The sequence below is a fragment of the Vidua macroura genome, chromosome 29 (assembly GCF_024509145.1).
Source record: "Vidua macroura isolate BioBank_ID:100142 chromosome 29, ASM2450914v1, whole genome shotgun sequence".
NCBI lineage: Eukaryota > Metazoa > Chordata > Aves > Passeriformes > Viduidae > Vidua > Vidua macroura.
Window position 1 is genome coordinate 893,606 of NC_071599.1, and position 23,562 is coordinate 917,167.

General features: G+C 48.4%; 6 protein-coding genes across 8 annotated transcripts; 4 read left to right on the top strand and 2 right to left on the bottom strand.

The window, feature by feature from the left end:
* The first annotated feature begins 967 nt into the window (after window positions 1-967).
* Window positions 968-1,318, top strand: LOC128820552 (feather keratin 4-like). The gene has a single exon (XM_054001327.1). It carries the CDS (start codon window positions 968-970, stop codon window positions 1,316-1,318), a length of 351 nt encoding a protein of 116 aa, XP_053857302.1.
* A 5,320-nt stretch (window positions 1,319-6,638) lies between these two features.
* Window positions 6,639-6,989, top strand: LOC128820551 (feather keratin 4-like). Its single transcript, XM_054001326.1, has one exon. The coding sequence runs from the start codon at window positions 6,639-6,641 to the stop codon at window positions 6,987-6,989; it is 351 nt and encodes a 116-aa protein (XP_053857301.1).
* Window positions 6,990-12,312: 5,323 nt separating this feature from the next.
* On the top strand, window positions 12,313-12,699 carry LOC128820555 (feather keratin B-4-like). The gene has a single exon (XM_054001329.1). The coding sequence runs from the start codon at window positions 12,313-12,315 to the stop codon at window positions 12,643-12,645; it is 333 nt and encodes a 110-aa protein (XP_053857304.1). The 3' UTR covers window positions 12,646-12,699.
* A 1,125-nt stretch (window positions 12,700-13,824) lies between these two features.
* Window positions 13,825-15,053, bottom strand: LOC128820508 (uncharacterized). Its single transcript, XM_054001284.1, has one exon. The coding sequence runs from the start codon at window positions 15,051-15,053 to the stop codon at window positions 14,256-14,258; it is 798 nt and encodes a 265-aa protein (XP_053857259.1). The 3' UTR covers window positions 13,825-14,255.
* A 2,429-nt stretch (window positions 15,054-17,482) lies between these two features.
* Window positions 17,483-19,306, top strand: LOC128820507 (scale keratin-like). Its single transcript, XM_054001283.1, has 2 exons — window positions 17,483-17,495; window positions 18,103-19,306. Exon 2 carries the CDS (start codon window positions 18,117-18,119, stop codon window positions 18,840-18,842), a length of 726 nt encoding a protein of 241 aa, XP_053857258.1. The 5' UTR covers window positions 17,483-17,495; window positions 18,103-18,116; the 3' UTR covers window positions 18,843-19,306.
* A 156-nt stretch (window positions 19,307-19,462) lies between these two features.
* On the bottom strand, window positions 19,463-20,947 carry LOC128820544 (scale keratin-like). 3 transcript variants are annotated; one of them, XM_054001319.1, is made up of 2 exons: window positions 20,812-20,947; window positions 19,463-20,042 (listed from the first exon to the last, which is right to left on the bottom strand). In XM_054001319.1, the coding sequence occupies exon 2, from the start codon at window positions 20,019-20,021 to the stop codon at window positions 19,629-19,631; it is 393 nt and encodes a 130-aa protein (XP_053857294.1). In that variant the 5' UTR covers window positions 20,022-20,042; window positions 20,812-20,947; the 3' UTR covers window positions 19,463-19,628. The 3 variants fall into 3 exon arrangements, with proteins under 3 accessions (XP_053857294.1, XP_053857293.1, XP_053857292.1); XM_054001318.1 differs by lacking the exon at window positions 20,812-20,947 and adding an exon at window positions 20,166-20,203; XM_054001317.1 differs by lacking the exon at window positions 20,812-20,947 and adding an exon at window positions 20,122-20,181.
* Window positions 20,948-23,562: the final 2,615 nt, after the last annotated feature.

A 23,562-nucleotide genomic window follows, 5' to 3' on the forward strand; every position in this document is an offset into this window, starting at 1 on the left:
ATCGTGGAATTTCTGGAGTCCTGACTTGGTTATAAAGATCCTTGAACTGGTGATAGAAAGTTATTCAAATGTGGGATTTCAGACATGTTAAATTACATTAAAAATATTAGAACTAATAAAGATTAACGAATTGCATGGGTGAAAAAACTCTGCAAGGGGTTGGAACTCTATATTTCAGCAGCATTTTATATCTTGGAGGGTCTTTTCCATCCTGGAATGTCAGCTGGGTCACCAAGTTTGGAAATTTTGTTCCAGAGTGCAAAGACATCTCCTGGAATGTTGGGAATTGGGATCAGGGATTGTGGGGATGAAGGGAAAGAAGGGGAAAAAAGAGCTGAGCACCCTCTAGAAATCAGAGAATTTTGGTTTTATTGCTGTGGTGCAGATAAAACCCAGGAGTGTGCACAGAATTCCTGCCTTTTCTCACATCCATGGATGAGTTGTCTGGGAAAGATTTCAAAGACCTCTTCTTCAAGGCTGATTAATGATGTTGAAATTTGTCATTGAATTTTGTACCTCTTTGAAGGCAAAGTTGGAGCCTTGAAATGAATCCTCCCTTTCATTTTTCTAGCTGCCTGTGGACCTCTCTCCACAGGTACATTTGTGGTTGGGTTTCACTCCTAATTGCTGCTCCCTCAATGCTCTGGGTGCGCGGAGCTGGGTCTCTCCAGACGTGCAATCAAAATCCTACAATTAAATTAATGACACAGGCTTGTTTCATTTGTTCTGCTGCCAGTTCTTCCCCTCATCACCAACATTCCAGAGGATGTTTCAGCCTCTGTCTCTATTTAAGAGTTTGGTTTCCTCCTCATCTCCTGGCTCAGCTCCTAAAAGGCTCCTTGGAAAGTTGCTGTCCCAATAACTGAACTAAAATGAGTAAATGAGCTGAGCTGAGAAAATGCAGGTGTGACACAGCTCCTGCCTTGCCCTCAGGTGTGCTCCTGTATTCCAGACCTCATCCCGAGCCATGTCCTACTACGATCGATGTCCTCCCACGTCCTGCGGCCCCACCCCGCTGGCCAACAGCTGCAACGAGCCCTGTGTCCGGCAGTGCCAGGACTCCACCGTGGTCATCCAGCCCTCACCCGTGGTGGTCACCCTGCCTGGGCCCATCCTCAGCTCCTTCCCCCAGAACACCACCGTGGGATCCTCAGCCTCCGCAGCCGTCGGGAGCGCTCTGAGCGCTGAGGGCGTCCCCATCAACTCGGGCAGCTCCTTGGGCTTTGGGGGCTTTGGCTACCCCGGGCTGGGCAGTGGCTACAGCCGGCCCTACCGGCGCTACAACGCGTCCCGCAGCGGCTTCTACGGACCCTGCTAAGGTGGGAGGAGAAGACCAGGAACGCTGAACTCCTATCTGTCCCTGGAGCAGGACTGAGCTCACGGTGTCCAAAATGGGGTCAGAACCCCACAGCTCCGCCTGAACGGAGTCCATCGGCCCCTGGAATGAGGCCACTGCTCCTGTTTTACTCCTAGGTGTTTCTGGTGCTGTTTGTAGCTCTGCTGCTCGGTGTATTTGGTACTACCCAGTGTAAAGTTTTAAATTTAGGAATTAGGCGGGATGTGGTTCTCAGGGTACGCTGGAAGAAGAGCTCTGCCTTGGGAACACGCCCCCCTGAGCTGAGCCTTTCCCCCCACACCGACCCCCGGTTCTTTGCAGAGCTTTAATCCTCTTGTAGGGATTAATAAAATGATGCTTTTATCATAATCTCCTGTGTCTCCTGCTGTTTTTTTCCCCTTCCCTCCTGTTCTTATTTGAAACTTTTCCCCTCCTGTTCTTATTTGAAACGTTTTCAGTTTCATTTTTTAGGTGAAATTTATCACCGAGTAGAATATCAATAGTCTGGGGGAGTTGGGAATATTGGGAAGGTCAGGAATGTTCAGCCTGGAGTGTGGAGAACTCAGAGCACCTCCAGGATCTGATTTAGATTTACAACAGCCACTGTAGGCACTAAACCAGTCCATTTGGGGGGAAAAAAAGGAAAAAATTCTCTTGCTGGGAAGGTTTGGGGCATTCCACAAACCCAGTTATGCAAATAATATCTGCAGCAGGTTGAGTTGTCCCCAGGAGTTAAACTGCTCATGGTTTATGTCCCAGCCTGGTGTGAGATGAATAACCTCCCTCAAAGCTTCTTTCATCTCCGGGGACCCGGCATTCATTTCAATCCTTTGTTCCATCACACCCAGGGCTGCAGAGCCAACACAATGCTACAAATTTCAGTTCAGGCAGTAATTTGTCTACTCTTTGGTGCCTCACCTGTCCCGGGAGCTCCAAAGGTGTTAATTGAGTGTGGAGAGTGCGGAACTCCACAAGCCGGAGTTGGTGTGTCCTGGCTCCCCATCTAAGGGCTCCCAACCTCTTGGATGATCTCCGGGTTAATTAGGGAGCTGGAATCCCTGCCAGGCTGTTAATGAGGCCATTCCCAAAATGGGATCTCCCCTCCAAGAGCTGCAGTTTCTGTGCCTGGAGGGGAGGATGAGGAGGAAGAAGCGTTCCTGGCTTATTTTAGTTTTACCCATGAAAAGGAGGTGAATTTTTCTTGGGAGTGATCCCTACTAGAAGGAATGGATTTTGTAACATATTGGAAAAGATTACGAGCTGTTGGGTTGTAGAGATTTTGAGGAGAGGGAGGAGAAAGATTCTCCTTTTATAGAAAAACCTTTTGTAGAAAAACCTTTTTGTAGAAAATACTCTAAAAAAGAAGAGAATCTTCTTGTGGAGAGAATAGGAGGAGTTAAAGGATTTTAAGGAGAAGGAGATTTGGCTTAATTGTTTTTAAAATATAAATTATAGAAAGGTTTAATTAAATAATTAAAGTTTCTGAAGGTGTTTAGCTTCGTGCACACATGACAGTTTATGGTGGTTGGTTGAATGACATTTGCTGTGCTTAGACAGAATGTAACTGATAAATTGGCTAATTCCTTAAAAAGGCCTGTTTTTTGTGATCTGCAGCTGCCTGGGCACTCCGTGACAGGGTTTAATTTCCTCCCCGTGTCCCAGAGCTCCCTCCATCCCAAAAAATGTCTTCCTATGATTTGTGAGCCCCCATGTTCTGTGGAAATCGGGTTTCTCATGGAAAAGAAATGTGTTGTGCATGGGGTTTATCCCAATTATTCCTGGCAAATCCTGGCTCCCAGGGGATGGATCAGAATCCCAAATTCACCAGCCTTGGTGGCACCAAAGGTTGTTCTGTGAGGAAGGTGGAGCTGGCTCCCAGGGCAGCGCCAACTGCACTCATCCAATTTGAAACGTAATTAAAATCTGCGTTTGAAACCTCGCGAAAAGCAGGTCTGAAAAACAAACAAAACCTTCCCATCCTGGGTGTGTTGTTTTGCAGAGCTTCTGGTGAGTAAATAATTTCTCCCCTCGAGTGTGAATTAATTTCTGGAGCTGTTTCCTGCTGTTCCCAGCAAAATTCCAGCTGGGAATTCCACACAACCCGCCTCCCTGTAGGAATTCTCCGCAGATCCATCTGGGAGTGAGTGACATTAATTTTTGGATAAAACCAGAAATCCTAACAGAAATTGTTGATTAGCCCAGAGTGATTTTAAAGTTGCTTGTGACAGAATCTGAATAAAATTAACAATGAAATGAGCTCCAGTTGGGTGTGAAAATGGAGGATTTCACATCTCCCTGTGCCTTCAGGGGGGTTCTTCGAGGAGAGGTGAGGTCCCAGGCTCTGCCTACCCCAAAAAACCATCTTAGATCACACATCCACAGCTTCATCTGCCTGGGCTGGGCAGCAAATTTCAGCCAGGAATGGGGAGTGGCTGCAAAAACCCCGAATTCCAGGCAAACGTGGCCAGAAGGTCTGAATTAAACACCTTAAACTGCAGGAACACCTTCCAGTTCAAACAATTCCCAATCCAGGGGGATCTGGACAGGCTGGAGAGGTGGGACTGAGCTAAGGCCAAGGCCGAAGTACCAAACCCAGCTTGGGGCAATGCCAAGAATCCAGGGAGGGGATTCTGCCCCTCTGCTCTGCTCTTGGGAAATTCCACCTGGAATTCCAGTTCTGGAATTGTGTCCAGCTCTGGAAATGTGTCCAGTTAGGGAATCGTGTCCAGCTCTGGAATTGTGTCCAGCTCTGGAATCATGTCCAGCTCTAGAATCGTGTCCAGTCCTGGAATTGTGTCCAATTCCAGAATCATGTCCAGTTCTGGAATGGTGTCCAGCTCTGGAACTGGCCTGGATTATGGTGGGAACCTCAAATGGCTCCATAAAGTCCTCACGAGCTCAGTCCAGAATTCCTGAGAGAAAAGCAAAACTCAGCACAGGAAGGAACTCAGGAGCTGCAAGAATTTTACAGAGGCTCCAAGCCTTTGAGGAACTAATTATTCATAACAAGCTAATTAATTACAATTCAAAACAAATTGCAGATGCCACTCTTGCCAGGGAAATTCCCTCTGCTTCTCCATGGATTTTGGGGTCCCTACTGTGCCCGGAGACTTCACCCAGGGATGACTGTGAGTAACCTCCCAGTTCCATTTTGATTAAAGATCGCTTTTTTCAGATGTTCAGTCACTCACAGGTGTCTCAGGAGGATGTTCTCACATTATGCAAAAAGTCTTAATTATAATCAGAATATTTAGGTCTGGCCTTGATGACAAAAATCTGTGAACTCTTAATTTGCTCACTTTAATTCATTTCAAAATCAAGCCATTAAGTCATTCTGAGAGTACAATAAAATAAAAGCTTTAGTTGGAACAATATTTATTGTAATTGCTTACAAGGAAGTCTCCAAACAGATTTGAAATGTTGCCAGATCTGTTTTTAAATTCACAGCTGGATTTGAAATGTGTTTTGTGTTTTCCAAGCAAAACTCGGATGAAAGAGGAATAAAAAGAATGAAGAAAATCTTAAAAAGATGAAAAGGAATTGTGGATGGTGTTATGCAAATTAATTCCTCAACTAACTCCTAGAGAGGAAATATTTTTTAAAAACAGCTGCCAATTCCTTAAAATATGGAGAAATAGTGAGGAATGCACAGCTAAGGACAGCCAAGGATTTTTTTTTTTTTTTTTTTTTGAGAATCCTCCTGAAATATGAGCTGGCTCGAGCCAAACTTTGAACTTTTTGATTTAAAATAAAGCAGCTGTAATTCTTGTCAATAGAAACAATGACATCAATTTCACAGCCCAATTACTGCCCTGCACCCCTAAATCTTTGTAACATATTATTAAATAAAATACAAGAATTCAGATCTAGGTCAGGGATCTGAAATGTGCCCAGGATGGGACATTTGCATGGTGGCACTCCAGTAAAGCTGCTGATAAACTTTGAAGTCCGCAGGAAGCTCTGCCCAAGCCAAACGAGTTTTTGTTCCCAGGGGATCCCAACAGAGACAGCCCTAATTTAAATGTGATTTGCATGTCTCGGGAGTGGCTGTGCCAGCAGAGCAAGAACCTCGGGGTTAATCCCTTCATCCAGGACTGCTTATCGGTTTGGGGTTGGAAAAGAGCTCCAGGATCATCAGTCCCAACCTGTGATTCATCCCTCGATGTCCTCTTGTTCCTGGGACACCTCCAGGGATGGGGACTCCAAACTTCCCTGGGAAGCCTCTTCCATGGAAAAATTCCTTCTTCCTTTCCCAGAGAGCCTCTCCATGCCTGGAGGTGTCTGAGGAATGAGTGGATGTTGGGCTGGTGACCATGTTGGGGTTGGGAACACCTTGGACTCGATGGTCCTGGAGGTCTTCTCCAACCTCAGGGATCCTGTGGAAAGCAGCTGGAAATACACATGGCTTGCCTTCCAAAACCTGCAATTCTCCACAAATTCCCCCAGGATTTATCTTGCAGAGGAGGGCACTGCATTATGCAAATGAAGCCTAATCTCCTTTAATGACGCCAAGCAGATCCCAAAGGGGTTTGAAGGCTGAATAAATCCTGCTGAATTAATCATTGCAGTGTTCCCAGGAATGAACCCAGCCTGGAATATTTTAAGATGAAAGCATCCTGTGGTCAGATAGACAAACCACAAGATAAGGAAGTGAAGCAGTAAAAAACATAAATGCTGAGGCAAAAAACCCTGTAATCAGTTGTGGCCCATAAATAACTTCTTGCACAAAGAGTGGCCCAAGTCATTGGGCAACTCAAAACTCGGTATAAATACCTGAGCAGCTCCAGTCTCTCCCAGCCATTTCTCTTCCCTTCTTTGCCATCGTGACTAAGGTGAGTTGGAACCTATTTATTCTCTTTCTACAGCGAACTTTTGCCTTGATTTTGTAGCTTTTCCCTCACTCCTGTTGCGGTATTTTTTTTCTCAAGGGAGGAAGGGATTTTATACCAAAGAGGGAGTTTTGTGTAGGTGGCGAGTTATAAAAATCATTAATTAGCCACGTTAGCTAAATTGCTATGGGTTATTTATTAAATGGGTTATTTATTCAGTTTTGGGATCCAAGGAAGTTTTAAGGTTGTGCAGCTGCACTTTAATATCAGCAGTGAATTCTTGGGCCTGTTCAGTCGTGTGACTGTGTCCCACCACAGCCCAAGTGGAGAATTCACCTAAGGCCAGAACAAGAACAGCACTAAAAATCTGATTTCCTTCTCAATTCCCAATCCTGAATGGACCCCTGGAAAGCTGGTGATAAATGTGGGTGTAACCCAGCTCCTGTATTCCAGACTTCCCTCCGGCCACAGCCATGTCCTGCTACGACCTCTGTGCCCCCACATCCTGTGGCCCCACCCCGCTGGCCAACAGCTGCAACGAGCCCTGTGTCCGGCAGTGCCAGGACTCCACCGTGGTCATCCAGCCCTCACCCGTGGTGGTCACCCTGCCTGGGCCCATCCTCAGCTCCTTCCCCCAGAACACCACCGTGGGATCCTCAGCTTCCGCAGCCGTCGGGAGCGCTCTGAGCGCCGGGGGCGTCCCCATCAACTCGGGCAGCTCCTTGGGCTTTGGGGGCTTTGGCTACCCCGGGCTGGGCAGTGGCTACAGCCGGCCCTACCGGCGCTACAACGCGTCCCGCAGCGGCTTCTACGGGCCCTGCTAAGGTGGGAGGAGAAGACCAGGAATGCTGAACCCCGACCCGTCGCTGGAGCAGGACTGAGCTCACGGCCACGGTTTTTGGATGCCACATGAGATACCCCCAGCCTGGAGTAAAAGGAGCTGTGGGAGTTCGGCATCTCCCCAAACCAGGCCTTTGCTTGTCTTTTGTTGTGCTTTACTTCATATTTCTGATCAAATGTCTTGTCCTGCTTTTTTGTTTTGTTGTTTTTTTTTTTTTCTTTTTTTGTATTTGATAATAGGCAAAATATTAATTCTTGGCAATTGTTGTGCATGGCTGGATTAGCACAGGTCATTCATCAATGAAGAAGGAAGATTTCCACTCGCTGAGAATGTCGCTGTGAGAGGGATGAGTGGGTTCTGTCCTTACTGGACCATGGAAATGTATTCCTGATTTTTTCATTGCTTCCTTCCCTTCCTCAACCCATTAAATTTGTGCTGCATCACCCTCCGAGTCTGCCTGGCCTTCTTTGCTCTCCCAACCCCTTTTCCAATGCCTTTGGAAGTCCCCACTTCCAGAAAACATAATTTCAAAATAATAATAATTTCAAATAATTTCAAAGGAGAACGAGTCAGATTCCAGGGGTAGAAAACTTAAATCCGAGCCTGAGACCCCTTATCAAGGGCAGAAAGGGACCCTGCAATAGGTGCCTCCTGCTGGGACATAAAAAGGGAATTTTAAAAGCTGTGATACTTGGGAAAAGCCTTTTAAAAGAAGGGAGCTCAGCTGAGGTTCCTCAGGGAAATGTGGAGGGAGAGAAGCAGCAATTGGGGCATCCTTTTTTTGGGTGCAGCATCTCCTGGCGGCTGAGCTCAGCCCCTGGTGAGTCTGGGAGAGGAGGCACAGAAGGATGGGAACAGTTTCTCCCTTTGGAATTTGCTGGGTTGGGAAGCAAGTCTGGGACAGAGAGATTAAAGGACTAAAATTTAAAGAATTTTAGTTCCAGACGTCTCTTAGGGTGTTTTAAGCCAGAGCTGAGCTTTATCAGACGCGGCTTTGCTCCTCCTGGATTGGGATGAAGGAGCTGTTTAGACACCCTGAAGGAAAGAAGGTTTGGAAAGCTTCCCCTGAAGGCTCTGGATGACTCAACCTCCTGTCAGCTGGTAAAACTCCTGATATCTTGAAAAGTCTCACTTGGAGTCTTTGCCTATCCAGAATGAGGCTGAACTGTAATTAAAGGTGCTGATGAGGTTCTGCCGACTGCAGTCATTAGTGAAATGAAATTAAAGGCGGTAAATGAAAGAATTAATAATTTTAAGGAGGAGGTTTTTTTTTTTAATAAACACCAGAAGACAGTGGAAAGCTGGCAGTTTGATGTTCTATTACAGAGGAGCTTGGTCTGGATTAAATGTTTAATTTAATATTTTTTGCCATCTCAACTGAAGCTATTCCCTGATCAAAGGTGATGAATTCCAAAAAGTCCAATGGCTCCAAAGGTTGTGACTGAGGCACTGCTGAGAAGGTGCCTTGGACAGGTTCAGGTGGATATTTCTCATGAGAAAATTAATTTCCTTACCCTTGCAGTTCCCTTTTCATTAACTGAACCAAATCCCTTCTCAGATTGCAAAAAAACTCCCCTTAAAGCTGATATGTTTCCTCCAAGCATTCAGAAATCGCGTCAAACTTTTCAAAATAAAATTAAAAAATGACCCTCAAGCACCATCTCCCCCTTTCATTCCTGTCCCAAACCGCCTTTTTGGGTTAAAACTTGGTGTGGCAATGAGTGAAGCACAAATCTGAGGAAAAAAGGGAAATCTGGGTGGGTTTGCAGTCCATTAGAAAGTGATTTATTCACTGCTGCAGAAAACGAGTGGGAAGATCGTGTTAGAATGTTTTTCACAGCGAAGGATTTCTTCTGAAGACCTGCAACAACTTGGTCCCATGGAAATAAAAAAAAAACACCAGGTGTTTTTGCAGAAATATTTGTTGTCAGCGAAAATCCCTTTCAGCACCAAATTCTGCAAAGCTGAAGCCAGAGCTGCAGCATCTCCTGGGTTTACGGGGAGAAGGGAAGAGGCAGTAAGGCTCTGGAGAGCTTTTATGGCTTTCTGGGGCTGCCTGGAGGATCCCAGACATTCCTGCACCTTTTATTACCCAGTCCCCGCAGGAACTATGGGTTTACTTTACATTTGGCCAGGTTCCCAGCAGGGAAATTGGTTTGTTTACTGTTTATGTTCATTAATGGTTTATCCTGGCCGCGGATGAAACCCACGACCCGTGAGGCCGTTTTCATCTCCCTGCTTTGCATCCATGAAATATTCCCGACTCCATTGTGCCAACTCCACTTTCCAAAGTGGGGATGAGTCAAAATCCCGTTTGTTTAGAACTTCTGGCATTTTGGGCACACACCTGGGAGCAGCCCCTGGTGTGGCAGCGGGTTTTAATTGGAGTCCTGAGTGTGCAATCCCTACCGTGATAAGTGCCCAGGAGATTTCATATCGCTGCTCCTTATAATCTTCCCATGAGCAACATCCCAAAGCTTTTGGCTCCTGGGAGGAGGAGATGGAGCCAGCCAGACAAGCTGAACTCAGGATCACCTTCAGAAGTGGAATTTGGGCTCTTTTTATCTTCTCTGTAGCTTTGGATGAGTTGGCTTTCAAACCACAAGCTGCTCTTAGAGTCGATAGATAATTCTTGTTATAAAGGAAAGTCAGGGAATCATGGAATGGTTTGGGTGGGAAGGGGCCTTAAAAATCATCTAAACCATGGGCAGGGACACCTTCCACTATCCCAGGGTGCTCCAAGCCTTGTCCAACCTGGCCTTGGACACTTCCAGGGATAGGGCAGCCACAGCTTCTCCGGACAACCAATTTTCTAACATTTCTGTGCGTGCAGAGAGAACTTTGGGAAGGTCTGGACAATCTTGAGGGACAGGAGAGTTTCCATGCATCGTGTCATCATTTTGGATCATCCCAAACTGGGGACATCCAGCGACTCACTGCTGGAATTGAGCTGATGCAAATTCTGATTTGTATTTCAAGGACAAGATGGAAGGATTGGAGCTGGTGGGGAAGTTTGTGGAATCCATCAGGAATCTTGGCCACCCCTTTGAACCCCTGGTCATGTTCAAAGACCTCGTCCCTGCCCATTTGCTGATCATCCCACATTTGCATGTCTGAGTGGTCCAGGGAAATCCTTTGGGAACTTTGAAGACTTCTGCTCTTCAGAAGTCTCCAACCAGCGTTTATTTCCCAGGAGATGTCGGGGAAGATACTCCCAGTTCGGGGCTGATTTGCTTGTCTCTGCCTCAGAGATTAAACACCACGAGAGGCTGGAATGCTCGGCCCTGCCCTCCAGTCTGCTCCTGCATTGTCTGCAATTACTTTTTAATCTGGAAATTGCCTTTGAAAAGGAACTGGAATTGCTGCACGCTGAGGTGATCTTTGAGACGTGCAAAGTGAAAGCCAGAATTGGCTTTCAAAGAGGGAAAAAATGAACAGGAACACTACAAACATCACTAAATAACTGCTATTAATTTGGGGAACAATTTTGCATAATGGTGCAAAGCCCAGCAGGGGAAAGTAATAATTTAGTGGTAAATGTAAAAGGGTTTGGCGTCTTTGATGACCCCAACGATGAGCTTGGGCAAGGCTTTGAGCAGCTCCAAATTCCCAGGCATCCTCCAGCTGACCTCAATCACTGTCCTGGTTTGATGTAGGGAGAAAACCCAGCCTGGAGACTCCTGAGATGAAGGACTTGGACACTCAGTTCCCAAATTGTGTCTCAGATTCCATCATGGGAGTCTGGTGGTTTAATAATAAAGGAATAGGTCAGATGCTGATCCTCTTTTATGTTCTCTGCTGAGTCAAGAAAATAAAATCTGTTCCCTCAAATAATCCTTTTCCCAGTACCTTGGAGAGTGGTGGAGTTTAATCAGCTCTAAATGCTTTCTAACAATTTTATTTCCTTGATTTTTGTGTGTCTCCCTCTCTTTGAGAGGAATTTGGTGAAATTCTGAGGCAGAAGTAGGAATTTCTGCCCTTCTCAGAGAGAGGTGTGCCAAAAACTTATGCCCTCCGTGCAGGGGGAAAGGGATGTCACAGGGAAGGTCACTGCACCTTTCCTGATGGTTTCATTCATCCTTGTCATGGTTCCTTAGGATGCAAAATAATTTCCTGAGTATCCCAGATGAATCAGCCTCTGATCAGGAATTAACCGGGCTCGTAAGATTTGAGGATAAAAGAAACCTCTCCGGAGGAATGCATACATTACAGGGAGGAAATGAAATATAGGCAAGAAACACAAACAGAGAGGAAAAGTAAATCCCCAGCCAGGGGTATTTTGCATATGAGGAATCGTTAGCAATTGGCTGCTAATGGGCTACAAGCACAATTTTTGTGCCAGGTCCTCGGGCTCTCTGGGCCAGGGTATAAAACCAGCCCGGTCGGAGGAGCTACAACCACTCCTGCTTTGCTCTCCTTGGAGAAAAGGGTAAGTCTCGATCTGCTCCCCATTTTCCTGGATTGTTGCTGTCGTTGTGTTTTCTTTTTCTGCTGTTTGTCTGTAGCAGCCCGAGGTTTACACTCTTTAAAAATTGCTGGGGAGACCTCGAAGCAGCTTTTTCTCCAGGGAGGGACATTCTGTGAAGGGTGGAGGTCGTTCCTGTGCTGACCCCGGATTTTTTCATTTGTGTCACCCAAAACTTTCCGTTCCTAGAAGTCCCAAGCTCTGCCTAAGTGTTGCTCAGCAGCTGGGAGTGGATGTGGGGAATCTGTGCAGAGCTTTTGGCTCTTGAGATGGAACCACAAAATATTCGGGGTTGGAAGGGACCTCTGGAGATCTCCCGAGGCAGGTGACACAGGAAAACCTCCAAGCGGGACTGGAACGACTCTGGAGAGGGAGACTCCTGGGCACGAGGGTCTGAATGTCTCCAGAGGGAGATTCCCTGAACTCCCTTGCTAAGAGCCACCTGTGCCAAGGCCTCACCACCCTCGCGGTGAAATTTCTGCTCCTCATTTTTACTTGCTGAGGATTTTTTTTTTTTGTTTTCCCTCTTTTTTCGGGCACAGTTTTTCATTGCTTTCCTGACTGCCTGGTCCCTCACCTCCCCGCTTATTTCAGGGCTGCAGGAGGAGTGTGGTGGGAAAGGAGCGCTCAGAGCCGCTCAGGAGGAGGTGGAGCTGCCCTTGGTGGTGTGGAGAGCTCCGAGCTTCACTGAAATCTCCTTTCAAGCCGAGACCAACCCTTCATTCCATTCCCTGGCAGTCCCTGCGTTCTCCATCACCATAACAGCTTAATTACGTGACTAATTACACCTCGCTCCTTGTATTCCAGAATTCCCTGCGTTCCACACTCACAGCCCACAGCCATGTCCTGCTACGACCTCTGTACCCCCACGTCCTGCGGCCCCACCCCGCTGGCCAACAGCTGCAACGAGCCCTGTGTCCGGCAGTGCCAGGACTCCACCTACGTGATCCAACCTTCTCCTGTGGTGGTCACCCTGCCCGGGCCCATCCTCAGCTCCTTCCCCCAGAACACCGCCGTGGGATCCTCAGCCTCCGCAGCCGTCGGGGATACTCTGAGCGCCGGGGGCGTCCCCATCAACTCGGGCAGCTCCTCGGGGCTCGGCAGTTTGGGGTACTCCGCTTTGGGGGGGCTCTATGGGAGGTCTTACCGGCGCTCCAACCGCTGCGGGCCCTGAGGGAGCCTCGGGACGGCCGGGAAGGGATGAGCAGGAGATGGAAAGCGCGATCGGATGCAGGACTGAGCCCGTGCCCACCCGCTTGCTGACCCCCGCAGCTTTGCCCTGAGCTCCCGGGGCTGCAGGAGCTTGGCCTTTCCCATTTGATACCTTTCAGTGGTATCAGGGAGGTGAAAAATGTCACTCGAATGTCGCTAGGCGTCCAGCTGTAAAGCACTGCCTGGAAATAGGTGATGAATTTTAATCGATATTCAACCCTTCTGCTTTCTTATGCTGTATTTTTTTTTTTTAATTTCACTTCTTGCTCATTAAATAGATGGTGCATCACAATTTGTGGTTTGTAATGTTCCTTCTCCTCTTCCTCTTTGGAGTCTTCTCTGGCAGAAATTTGCATGTGCATAAATTGTGAGTACCAAGCAGATCTGCATTTAAGTTATGCCACGCTAATCACTGAGGAATTAGATAAATATAAACAATGAGTAATAGCCTCTTTTTTTTTAGGGAATATTTTCCCTTTTTCTCATTTCTGGAAGAACAATATGAAATAATCACTCCTGGCTAGCAACAAATGGGGGGAAAGGGGTGGGAAAGCTCAAGCAGCTTTAGAGACAAAACTTCATTTAATTTATTCCCAATATCCCATCTAAACCTCCTTTCCATAAATTCGAGCCCATTCCCCCTTGTCCTGGCCCTCCAGGCCTTTGGAAATAATTTCTCCCCATATTTCTTGTCGGCTCCTGGAGATACTGGAAGGTGAAATCATGTCACCCGAAGCTTCTCTTCCTCAGGCTGAACAAACCCAGACAGAACTTCCAAAACCCAACAGAGAAAATTAAAACTTAGGTCTCCTCCTTCCCTTGTTGTCCTGCTAGCTTAGAAACGCTGCAATTACGTCTTAATTGTTTGCTAAACGATGTGGTGATTGAGGGGCCTTTCGGATGTCATCAGGAATCCTCAGAGCAGGAGCAATTACTCAGAACCTCGGGGAAGTTAATGACGGGCAAATTGCTAAACAAACATTCCTCGACGTCGTGTTAAGTACCCCAATTAAGCTCCCATTCCACATCTTAAACACGTGGAGCAGGGTAGATCCTGTGATAAGGAACCCTGAGCCCGCTGGGGAGTTCTGCTCCCGGAGGAAAAAAATAAAGGACGAATGAAAACCAGAGAGGCTTTTGTGCAACACCAACAGGAGTTTAATGTCAGAGAGAAGAGCAACAGCCGAGGGCAGGGAATCCAAACGATCCCAGGGACAGCAGGGGATGCAGGACTCGTGCTCTAGGAGCAGGGCCTTGCTCAGGACCGGGATAAGCCAGAGATGGAGAGGTCTGGGCACAGAGAGGGGATGGAGGGCTCAGGGCACAGAGAGGGGATGCAGGGCTCAGGTATCCCGAGGGGATGGAGGGCTCGGGGTGTCCCGAGGGGATGGAGGGCTCAGGGTATCCCGAGGGGATGGAGGGCTCAGGGTGTCCCGAGGGGATGGAGGGCTCAGGGCACACCCAGGGCACACTCAGCTGCCACTGCCAGCGGCTCCTGCCAGGTGTCCCCATGGCCCAGGCTGGGCTCCAGGGCTGGCACTGCCTCTGGGGGCGGGCACTGACAGGGCAGCTTTAGAAAACCCCACAGCTCCCGCGGCGGGACCTGCCCCATCTCTGGGAGCCAGGCAGGGAATAGCCCAGGCCCCGCGAGGAGAAGCCAGAGCTGTAGGACCTCCCGCAATTGCCAAAGGAGCCCCCATAGCCCCCCAGGGAGCCCCCATAGCCAATGTCACCTCCATAACCCAGGGAACGGCCGTAGCCAAGGGAACCCCCATAGCCCTGGGAGCCCCCATAGCCCCCACAGCTTCCCAGGCCAAAGGAGCCCCCATAGCCCCGGGAGCCCCCATAGCCCCCCAGGGAGCCCCCATAGCCTGAGAAACCCCCATAGCCCTGGGAGCCCCCATAGCCCCCACAGCTTCCCAGGCCAAAGGAGCCCCCATAGCCCCGGGAGCCCCCCAACCCAAAGGAGCCCCCATAGCCCTGGGAACCTCCATAAGGTCCCCACCCAAAGGAGCCCCCGTAGCCCTGGGAGCCCCCATAACCTCCTGACCCAAAGGAGCCCCCATAGCCAGAGGAGCCCCCCAAGGCCAGGGAGTCCCCAGAACCCCCAGAACCTCCCAGCCCAAAGGAGCCCCCGTAGCCCTGGGAGCTGCGGGAACTGAAGGAACGCCCCAGCCAGGCTGGGCCAGACGATCCCACAATGCTCTCCTGAGGGAAGCTGCTGAGCACGGGGCCCGGGATGGTCACCACCACCGGCGGGGGCAGGATCAGGGCTCTGGAGTCAGGGCACTGCTGCACACATGGCTCGTTGGAGCTCTCCGCGATGGGCTGGGGGCAGCTCACACTGCAGGACTCGCTGGAGTAGGACATCCTTCTGTGCTGGGAGGCTGCAATGCACAGCAGAAAGGACTTTATGGCTAAACTGGCTGAGATGCATCAAAATTAAACTTTTCTATGTCTGAAATAGCTGAGGGAAACAGATGAATTCAAAGGTGATATCAAAGAAATCTCATTATTGTATCATCTCCTCCTTCTTCTCACCATGGTCATCCTTGCAAGAGAAATTCTGTGCTGGATAAATTAAACAAACTTGTAGCAACCTGTGGTAAAGATTCAGTCAAAGGTGTAAGACCAGCAAAAAAGAAGGAAAGAGGAAGAGGAAAGAAGGCTCATTGACTTTATGCACTAATTCAGATTTTATGGGGATGCGTGGCACCACTTACCTTGTTCGCTGCTGGGATGGGAACAGGAGCAGTGGATGAAGGGCTGTGGGTGATCTGAGCTTTTATATCCTCCTCAAAGCCACCCTCTGAGCCACCCGTCCTCGTTTATTACAAAACCAACGCCACAGTGGGCGCTTCCGTTCTGTCACCTCAGCACTCCCAGACTCGCGTGGCTATGACACAACTGCTGATGGCAATCAGCTCCCTCTGAAGGCGATCCGAGGGGATTTGGGGAATTTGAGGCTGAAGGGTGGTCATGCAGTCATTGATTAAAGCCAGCTCTGGTTCACTCCAATTTTAATGTCCTTTTAAATTGGGACATTTTAATGGCCACAGTAACACTTCCATGATGTGAAGCCCTTTGTGGTGCCACCTTCGCCAAGTGAAGGTCGCCCAACTGGACCTAAAATTGTGGCTCTGAGAGGACACAAATTCTCCTTGTAGCTGACTAGGAATCTATAAAAGTCGTCCCCAAAGAGGCAGAAATTGGATACACTCAGAAGAGGCCTCGACCTAAAGCTAATTCCAAACATTTCATGATTTCATCTGAAATCTCAACTTCCAGAAGTTCAGTTTGAAATACATTAAAAATCTTAATTTTCTTTCGCCCCCCCACCACGAGGTACTGATGACTACAGAAAAAAGAGAGAATTTAATAAAGTAGTAGAAAAATAAAAATGTATTTTATTAGGATGAGTCTGGGACATCCTGAAGTTATTTCTTTTCTTTCGTCTTGCAATTGTTCTCTAATTTTACAATATTGCAAAAGAGAGGCAATAAATTACCTCTAAATTGTAAAATAGCTCTGCTTATGAAGTGTCATCAGGATTTGCTGATAATAATGAGAGGTACCTGGAGGATAATGACTTTAAGCTGCCTCACAAATACTCATTAGTAGTCAGTGCTTGCAATTTCTGCTATTATCCTATTAAATGGAGGCTGGGAGTTATGAGGATTTATTCTGAGTTAGGAGCTCCCTTGTTATGAAACAGCATCATTAAAAAATACGCCAATCAATGTCACTCCTCTTGATTCCCTAATCAGCCTCTGATTAATAATTTCAGTGCTGGCAATGATTCAATTTTCATTGAATGAGCTCAAATTTTCATTCATGAGCTCAAATTCTTCATTTTATTAACTATTAATGTGTTTGGGATGATTATGACAAGTACCTCATGTGCCATATCGAGTGCATCTTCTTCTTAATTTATGAGGCAGCATTTTGCTGAAATATCTTAATTTTCAGGGGAGAACTTAAAGCCTGATGGCAAATTATCTGAATTTTCAGGCTTAACCATCAATGTTCAGCAAAAAAGGGGTCTCAAACTGATACTCTAAAATCTCTACTCTTGGAGTCTCACCTGTAAATATTTTGTCCATGAAATTGTGCCTAATGACGCAGAGCCCTCAGCTCACGCGTCTCTGAACTGACGCTCCTGCCCCAGTTTTGGGTGCTGACATTTCTGTGTTTGAGTCTAACACACCAAATATGAATTTCCTGTGGGCGTTCACAAAGCCCCTCATGGTCCTGGAAGGATTTGGAACATCCCCCAAGTGTCACTGCCTCCATGACATTCCAAAGCCAGCAGGGAATGGAGCAATGGAGCCCACCTTGGAAATGCTGAGTAATTAATGGCATTTGAGCTGCAAACACAGCTCTTAAAACCCCTCACGTTTCTAAAACATTTGGAGATCATTGATATTTTCTTCATTTTTGATACCCGTCTCCCTCTTTTTATGCATCTCCCATGGATTTTCACGGAATTCACTTAAATTTTAAAAGACAAAGTTAATTAATCTGAACTCATCAAACCCAAATAGCGCTCATGATGGGGATTATTACCTCATCATTCACCAGCTCGATGCCCTCAAGTCTGTCCTGACATGGCCTCACGCCTGTTTTTGCGCATGGGGAGTGGCAGTGCAAAGCCAGCAGAATTAAATCCCTCCATGTGAGGGTTGTTTTGTGTGGGACCAGAGGCACGGAGGGTGTTTTGTCCATGTAAGCACTTTGGGAAATGTATAAAAGCTGCCACCACTCTGAGCCTCTCCATCCACATCTCCTGAGTTATTCGCTGTGGTGAAGAGGGTAAGTCCAATTTGAACTCCTCTCTCCTTCTCTATCCTTCTTTTTTTCCCGTCCAATTCTTTGATGTTATGGATTGGCAGATTGAAAAACTGTGGGTCTCAGAAGGTTGTTGTAGAATAAAATGTGAATTTTCACCATGCCACTTGGAATAACCATTTCCAGGCATTTTAGGTACAAATTAAAAATATTTGAGTGATCATTTCCACCTTGTGGGAATATAAGGGTAAATTTTTTGTTTGGAAGCTGAAGGCTACTTCGGAAAGGATATGAAACAACAAAAAATGCTGCTTTGTATCTGACACTTCATAATTTCTTATAGATACATTGCTAGATTTCAGTTGGTCTTTATAAATTTATAAAGAGATAAAACTAGATTTGTCACAGAGTAAGAAGTGTCACCGGGGATGACACCAGATGTTTTCATCTGTGGGTGACATCTCAGGGACCTTGACAGCAACCAGAGTCCAGAATGTGATTTTTGTGGTCACATGAGGGCCAGATTTGGAAAGCAATGAACTCTGTGCTATCACATTTTCCATGGCAAAGCACAGGCAGAGTCAGGTGGAAATTTCTGGATCTGAAACCTTTCTGATGCTGTGCGTTGCAGCCTCCCAGCACAAGATGTCCTACTCCAGCGAGTCCTGCGGCGTGAGCTGCCCCCAGCCCATCGCGGAGAGCTCCAACGAGCCATGTGTGCAGCAGTGCCCTGACTCCAGAGCCCTGATCCTGCCCCCGCCGGTGGTGGTGACCATCCCGGGCCCCGTGCTCAGCAGCTTCCCTCAGGAGAGCATTGTGGGATCGTCTGGCCCAGCCTGGCTGGGGCGTTCCTTCAGTTCCCGCAGCTCCCAGGGCTACGGGGGCTCCTTTGGGCTGGGAGGTTCTGGGGGTTCTGGGGACTCCCTGGCCTTGGGGGGCTCCTCTGGCTATGGGGGCTCCTTTGGGTCAGGAGGTTATGGGGGCTCCCAGGGCAATTGGGGCTCCTTTGGCTATGGGGGCTCGTTTGGGTTGGGAGGTTATAGGGGCTCCCAGGGCTATGGGGGTTTCTCAGGCTATGGGGGCTCCCTGGGGGGCTATGGGGGCTCCCGGGGCTATGGGAGCTCCTTTGGCCTGGGAAGCTGTGGGGGCTATGGGGGCTCCCAGGGCTATGGGGGTTCCCTTGGCTACGGCCGTTCCCTGGGTTATGGAGGTGGCATTGGCTATGGGGGCTCCCTGGGGGGCTATGGGGGCTCCTTTGGCAATTGCGGGAGGTCCTACAGCTCTGGCTTCTCCTCGCGGGGCCTGGGCTATTCCCTGCCTGGCTCCCAGAGATGGGGCAGGTCCCGCCGCGGGAGCTGTGGGGTTTTCTAAAGCTGCCCTGTCAGTGCCCGCCCCCAGAGGCAGTGCCAGCCCTGGAGCCGAGCCTGGGCCATGGGGACACCTGGCAGGAGCCGCTGGCAGTGGCAGTTGAGTGTGCCCTGGGTGTGCCCTGAGCCCTCCATCCCCTCGGGACACCCTGAGCCCTCCATCCCCTCGGGATACCCTGAGCCCTCCATCCCCTCGGGACACCCCGAGCCCTCCATCCCCTCGGGATACCTCAGCCCTGCATCCCCTCTCTGTGCCCAGAGCTCTCCATCCCCTTGGGACACCCTGAGCCCTCCATCCCCTCTCTGTGCCCAGACCTCTCCATCTCTGGCTTATCCCGGTCCTGAGCAAGGCCCTGCTCCTAGAGCACGAGTCCTGCATCCCCTGCTGTCCCTGGGATCGTTTGGATTCCCTGCCCTCGGCTGTTGCTTTTCTCTCTGACATTAAACCCCTGTTGGTGTTGCACAAAAGCCTCTCTGGTTTTCATTTGTCCTTGTTTTCCTCTGGTGGGATATTCACTCTTGTGCTGGGAGGAGTTGCCTGGAGTTCCTCATTTGGCCACGGCCCTTGGGTCATTGTCATTTGGGAAAAGGAGGCAAAGAGAAAGGAGCTGGATGCAGGAAAACTTTATTGAGCACCGAAAGGCAGGAGAGGCAGGGAGAGAGAGGGTGGGCAGGCCCCAGGCAGGCCGGGTGTCACGGGCTGCAGGAGGCCAGGGCAGCTTGTGCAGAGCTCAGCTTCTCCATGCTGGGCTGAGGCAGCAGCAGGGCTTTGGGGCAGTTGGTGGTGGCTCTAGCAGGGCCCGCAGGTGTCCCAGAGCTTCTTGCTGTAGCGGGGCCAGGCGCAAGGGCTGCAGGCAGGAGCAGCGTAGGCCCTGCCAAAGGTGCAGAGGCCCCCCGAGGCCTGGGTGGCGCCGGTGCCGTAGAGGCCGCCCAGCCCCAGGGAGCCGCCAAAGGCCGGTGCTCCGGAGGAGCCCACCACGGCCTGCTGGGGGAAGGAGCTGAGGATGGGGCCGGGGAAGGTGACCACCACGGGTGGAGGCTGGATGAAGGCCGAGGAGTCGGGGCACTGGCGGGCGCACAGCTCGTTGCAGCTCTCAGCGATGGGCTGGGGCACAGCCACGCTGGTTCTGGGCGGGCACAGGTCTGTGCTGGTCCTGGGGGGGCACAGGTCGTAGCAGGACATCTTGGAGCGAGAGAGATGAGGCTGAAAGATAATTCAGAAGAACAGGGGTTAGAACAGACATGGGGATCTCCTGATTCAGCAGTGGCTTGTTCCCCCAGACCTGAAAAAGGCCTTGAGTGGCCAAAGCCACACAGCCTTGCCCACCCTGCCCAGCACTGGCCCTGTGCCCTGTAGTCCCCTCAGAGCCCTGATCCCCACACCCCCAGACCTCACAATCCCTGCCCAAGTTCCTGGCTCCATCTGTCCCAGCCAAGGGCTCAAAGCAGGACATATTACAGGGGTGAAGTTTGGTTTGCAACAGATAGAGACATAAAAACTATAAAAACTCAGAAATTGATGAGAGAAATTTTCAACATGAGTGAAATCACTGTGTTGTGGTTCATGTTCAGCCTTGGTCTGTAATGGTGAAAACCCAATGAGCACCTTGATAAAAAATTTCCTGCCTATGTAAAACCATCCCCAGAATGACCAGACCCCACAGATTGATCTTTGTTCTAGCCCCACATGGTTGTGTCGTTCAGCTTTTGGAAGTGCCTATCCTGAAGAGCAATATAAAAACCCGAGTCCCATCTCCCATGAACTTCCCCAAAGTTGGGAAGTTGGGAACATCTGGGGTCTCTCAAAGATTTGGAGACTCCCAAATCCCACATTTCCCACTGGTTTCATTAAGAGTAATTACAGACAGAAACAATGTAAAGCTGTTCTAAATCTCAGCATTCCTAAAGGAATCTTCTACAACTGCTCTGGTTGTGATTAATTAAATAGAAAGAAATTAAAAATTCATACTCACTAAGCTCCGCAAGGCGAATGAGCTGCGAGAAGTGTCTGTCCAGTGCCCAGGCACTGGAGCTTATATAGAGGATCCCAACATTCCTGAGGGTTTGGGGTGGGGGTTCTGCCTGAAAGAAATTGTTTGCCAGCTTTGAGTCATGAAAAGTTGGAGTTTGTGGCAGTTCTGATTTCCTTCATATTCTCCTATCGTGTGATGTTGGAGTTTCACCATCCTGATTTCTTTTATCTTGGGTCTTAATTGGCACTGGCAACTCCTGGCCTCATTAGAGTGACCTCACTTGAATTACCATGTTCATTAAGCTGACTCCACATGTTACTTCTTCCTTTACAACCTTGTCATGAGCTTGTCTGCTCCAAGATTTTGTAAGACTCATCTTTGGCTGACATGGACATTTTTCCTTAACAGCCCTTTCAAATTATCTGATAAATTAATTAGAAGCAGAAACCAGCTTATTCCAGAACTACCCAGGGACAAATGTCATTTCCAGCCCTAATTAAAGCGACATTGTTGGTCTGAGATGGATTTAAGGGGTCATGAACATCTGCTGAGATCATCCAGGACACTCAGCAGTTCCCCAATAGTTTCCCATTGAGAGGAAGGTTTGGAATCAATCCCATATAAAAATCACTTTGTTTAACTAAGAAGGTTTTAGTAGGAAATGAAATTCAGTTTCAAAAGGTTCAATGGTGCTGAATGTTCTCATATCAAGTCCTGTGATTCTAATTTTGAGGAAAAACCAAAGAGGCAGATCAAGGTTTTTCTTTAATGTCATGGGTGCAATCTCTTATCAAGAGTGTTCTGGCCCTTCTTGAGAAAAATACTTTGTAATGATTTCACAAACATTCATTATCTGCTGTTCAACCCAGCTAATGTTTGGTGTTGCATTACAGGAGTGATTTAGATGTTTTACTCTTACACAACCCCAAGCTGCTTTAATGTGCAGGAAACAAGGTGGTGCCTGCCATTACTTTGATTAAATAATGATTTGTGCCATTGGAAGTCAAGGGTTAATGATTAATGCAGCTCTTCTTTTCCTTCTTTAAAAAAAAACCCTTTCCATATCCATGGTTGAATCCTCTGTGAGTTTAAGATTCCACCTTTGCTGTATTTGCCTTATTTCAGGCTATATTTTCCATAAAAAATAAATATTTGTGTTTATTTACCCTTTTCCTGTGATTTTTCAGAGCACAACTTTAGGTTTTCACCTGTATCCAGTGCATTTTACAGACCCTTCTGGTCATTCCTGAGAAATCCCCCCAGAGATCCACTCCTAACTCCTGTGCTGAAGATTGGTTGTTGTGGTCCAGGTTCACACCAATATTTTCATTTTCTCTGCAGATGAAAAAGGACTTGGGTTTAGGTTTGTGTTTTGTTTGTTGCCTCAACAAATTACCCTGTATTTGCTGCAGGGGAAGGAAAAAAAAAATCTCCAAGCACAGAGAGGGTTTGAGTGGTTCCCACATCTCCCAGCTTGGGCGGGATTTCCTTGCTTTGATTTATATTTTACAAAAATCTTACAATCAGAGCAAGTTGTGCCTCATCCCTGGCTCAAACTCCCTTCAAATCCAACCCCTTGATTTCTCCTGGGCTGCATCAAAACCCCCGTGGGCAGCAGGGGAGGGGGGATTCTCACCCAGCTCAGGTGAGACCTCACCTGCAGAGCTGTCCCAGCCCTGGATCCCAGCCCAGGCAGGACCTGGATAGAGCCCAGAGGAGGCTCTAGGATGATCTGAGGAATGGAGCAGCTCTGCTGGGAGGAAAGGCTGAGAGAACTGGGATTATTCTGTTTGGAGAAGGGGAAGCTCTGAGGCGACCTCACTGTGGCCTTGCAGGACCTGAAGGGGCTACAAGAAACACGGGGAGAGGCTTTTCCCAAGGGATGGAGTGACAGGACAAGGGGGAATGGGTTCAGACTGACAGGTAGGAGGTTTAGATGGGATTTTTGGGATAAATTCTTCCCTGTGAGCGCAGGGAGGCCGTGGCACAGGATATTCTATGGCTGCCCCATCCCTCGAAGTGTCCAAGGCCAGCTTGGACAGGGCTTGCATCAACCTGGGGTGGTGGAAGATGTCCCTGCCCATGGCAGGGAGTGGAACGAGATGATTTTAAGATCCCCTTCCCACCCAAACCATTCCATGAGTCTGTGATTGCCACTCTCCACTTCTTATTAAAAACACCGTGATTTCAGTGCTCTCTGGACTACAAAATATATTTGGAGGGTTCCTGTGTGAAAAAAAACCCCATCTAAGTGCAGATTTTCTCGAGCCTCTGAGGAACAAGGGCTGTGAGAGCACTTGGGAAGAACTGAGCAATGATCTCTGCTCCATGTTTTCTTGTTTTGTAGCCCTTGAATGTCCCTGGGCTGAGTAACAGGTCCCAAAGCAGGGAGGAGCTGCCAGGCACCTCAGCCCTGATCAGATCGTTCGTAGCCGCTGGGTTTGGCCAGGCCGGGCCCTGCCCTGCTCTTACTTTCCCTTTTGTGTCATCCAGGGCAGGCTGCTCCTCTCAGAGTGGCTCCAGCACTCCCAGGCCCTCCCCCAGAGGCTCTCCAGAGATTTAAGCAACCAGAAATGGTCAAGTTGAATAGCTCTGTTATGAGCGGGTAAGACCTCAAGTGTGTACTCAGCATCATTAAAAAAAAAAAAAAAAGATGATAACAACACAAAAATATGATGCATGAAAGATTTATTGTAGGAACAACATGAATAACTCAGAGAGTACAAATGAAAATGTGGGAAAATAAGAGGT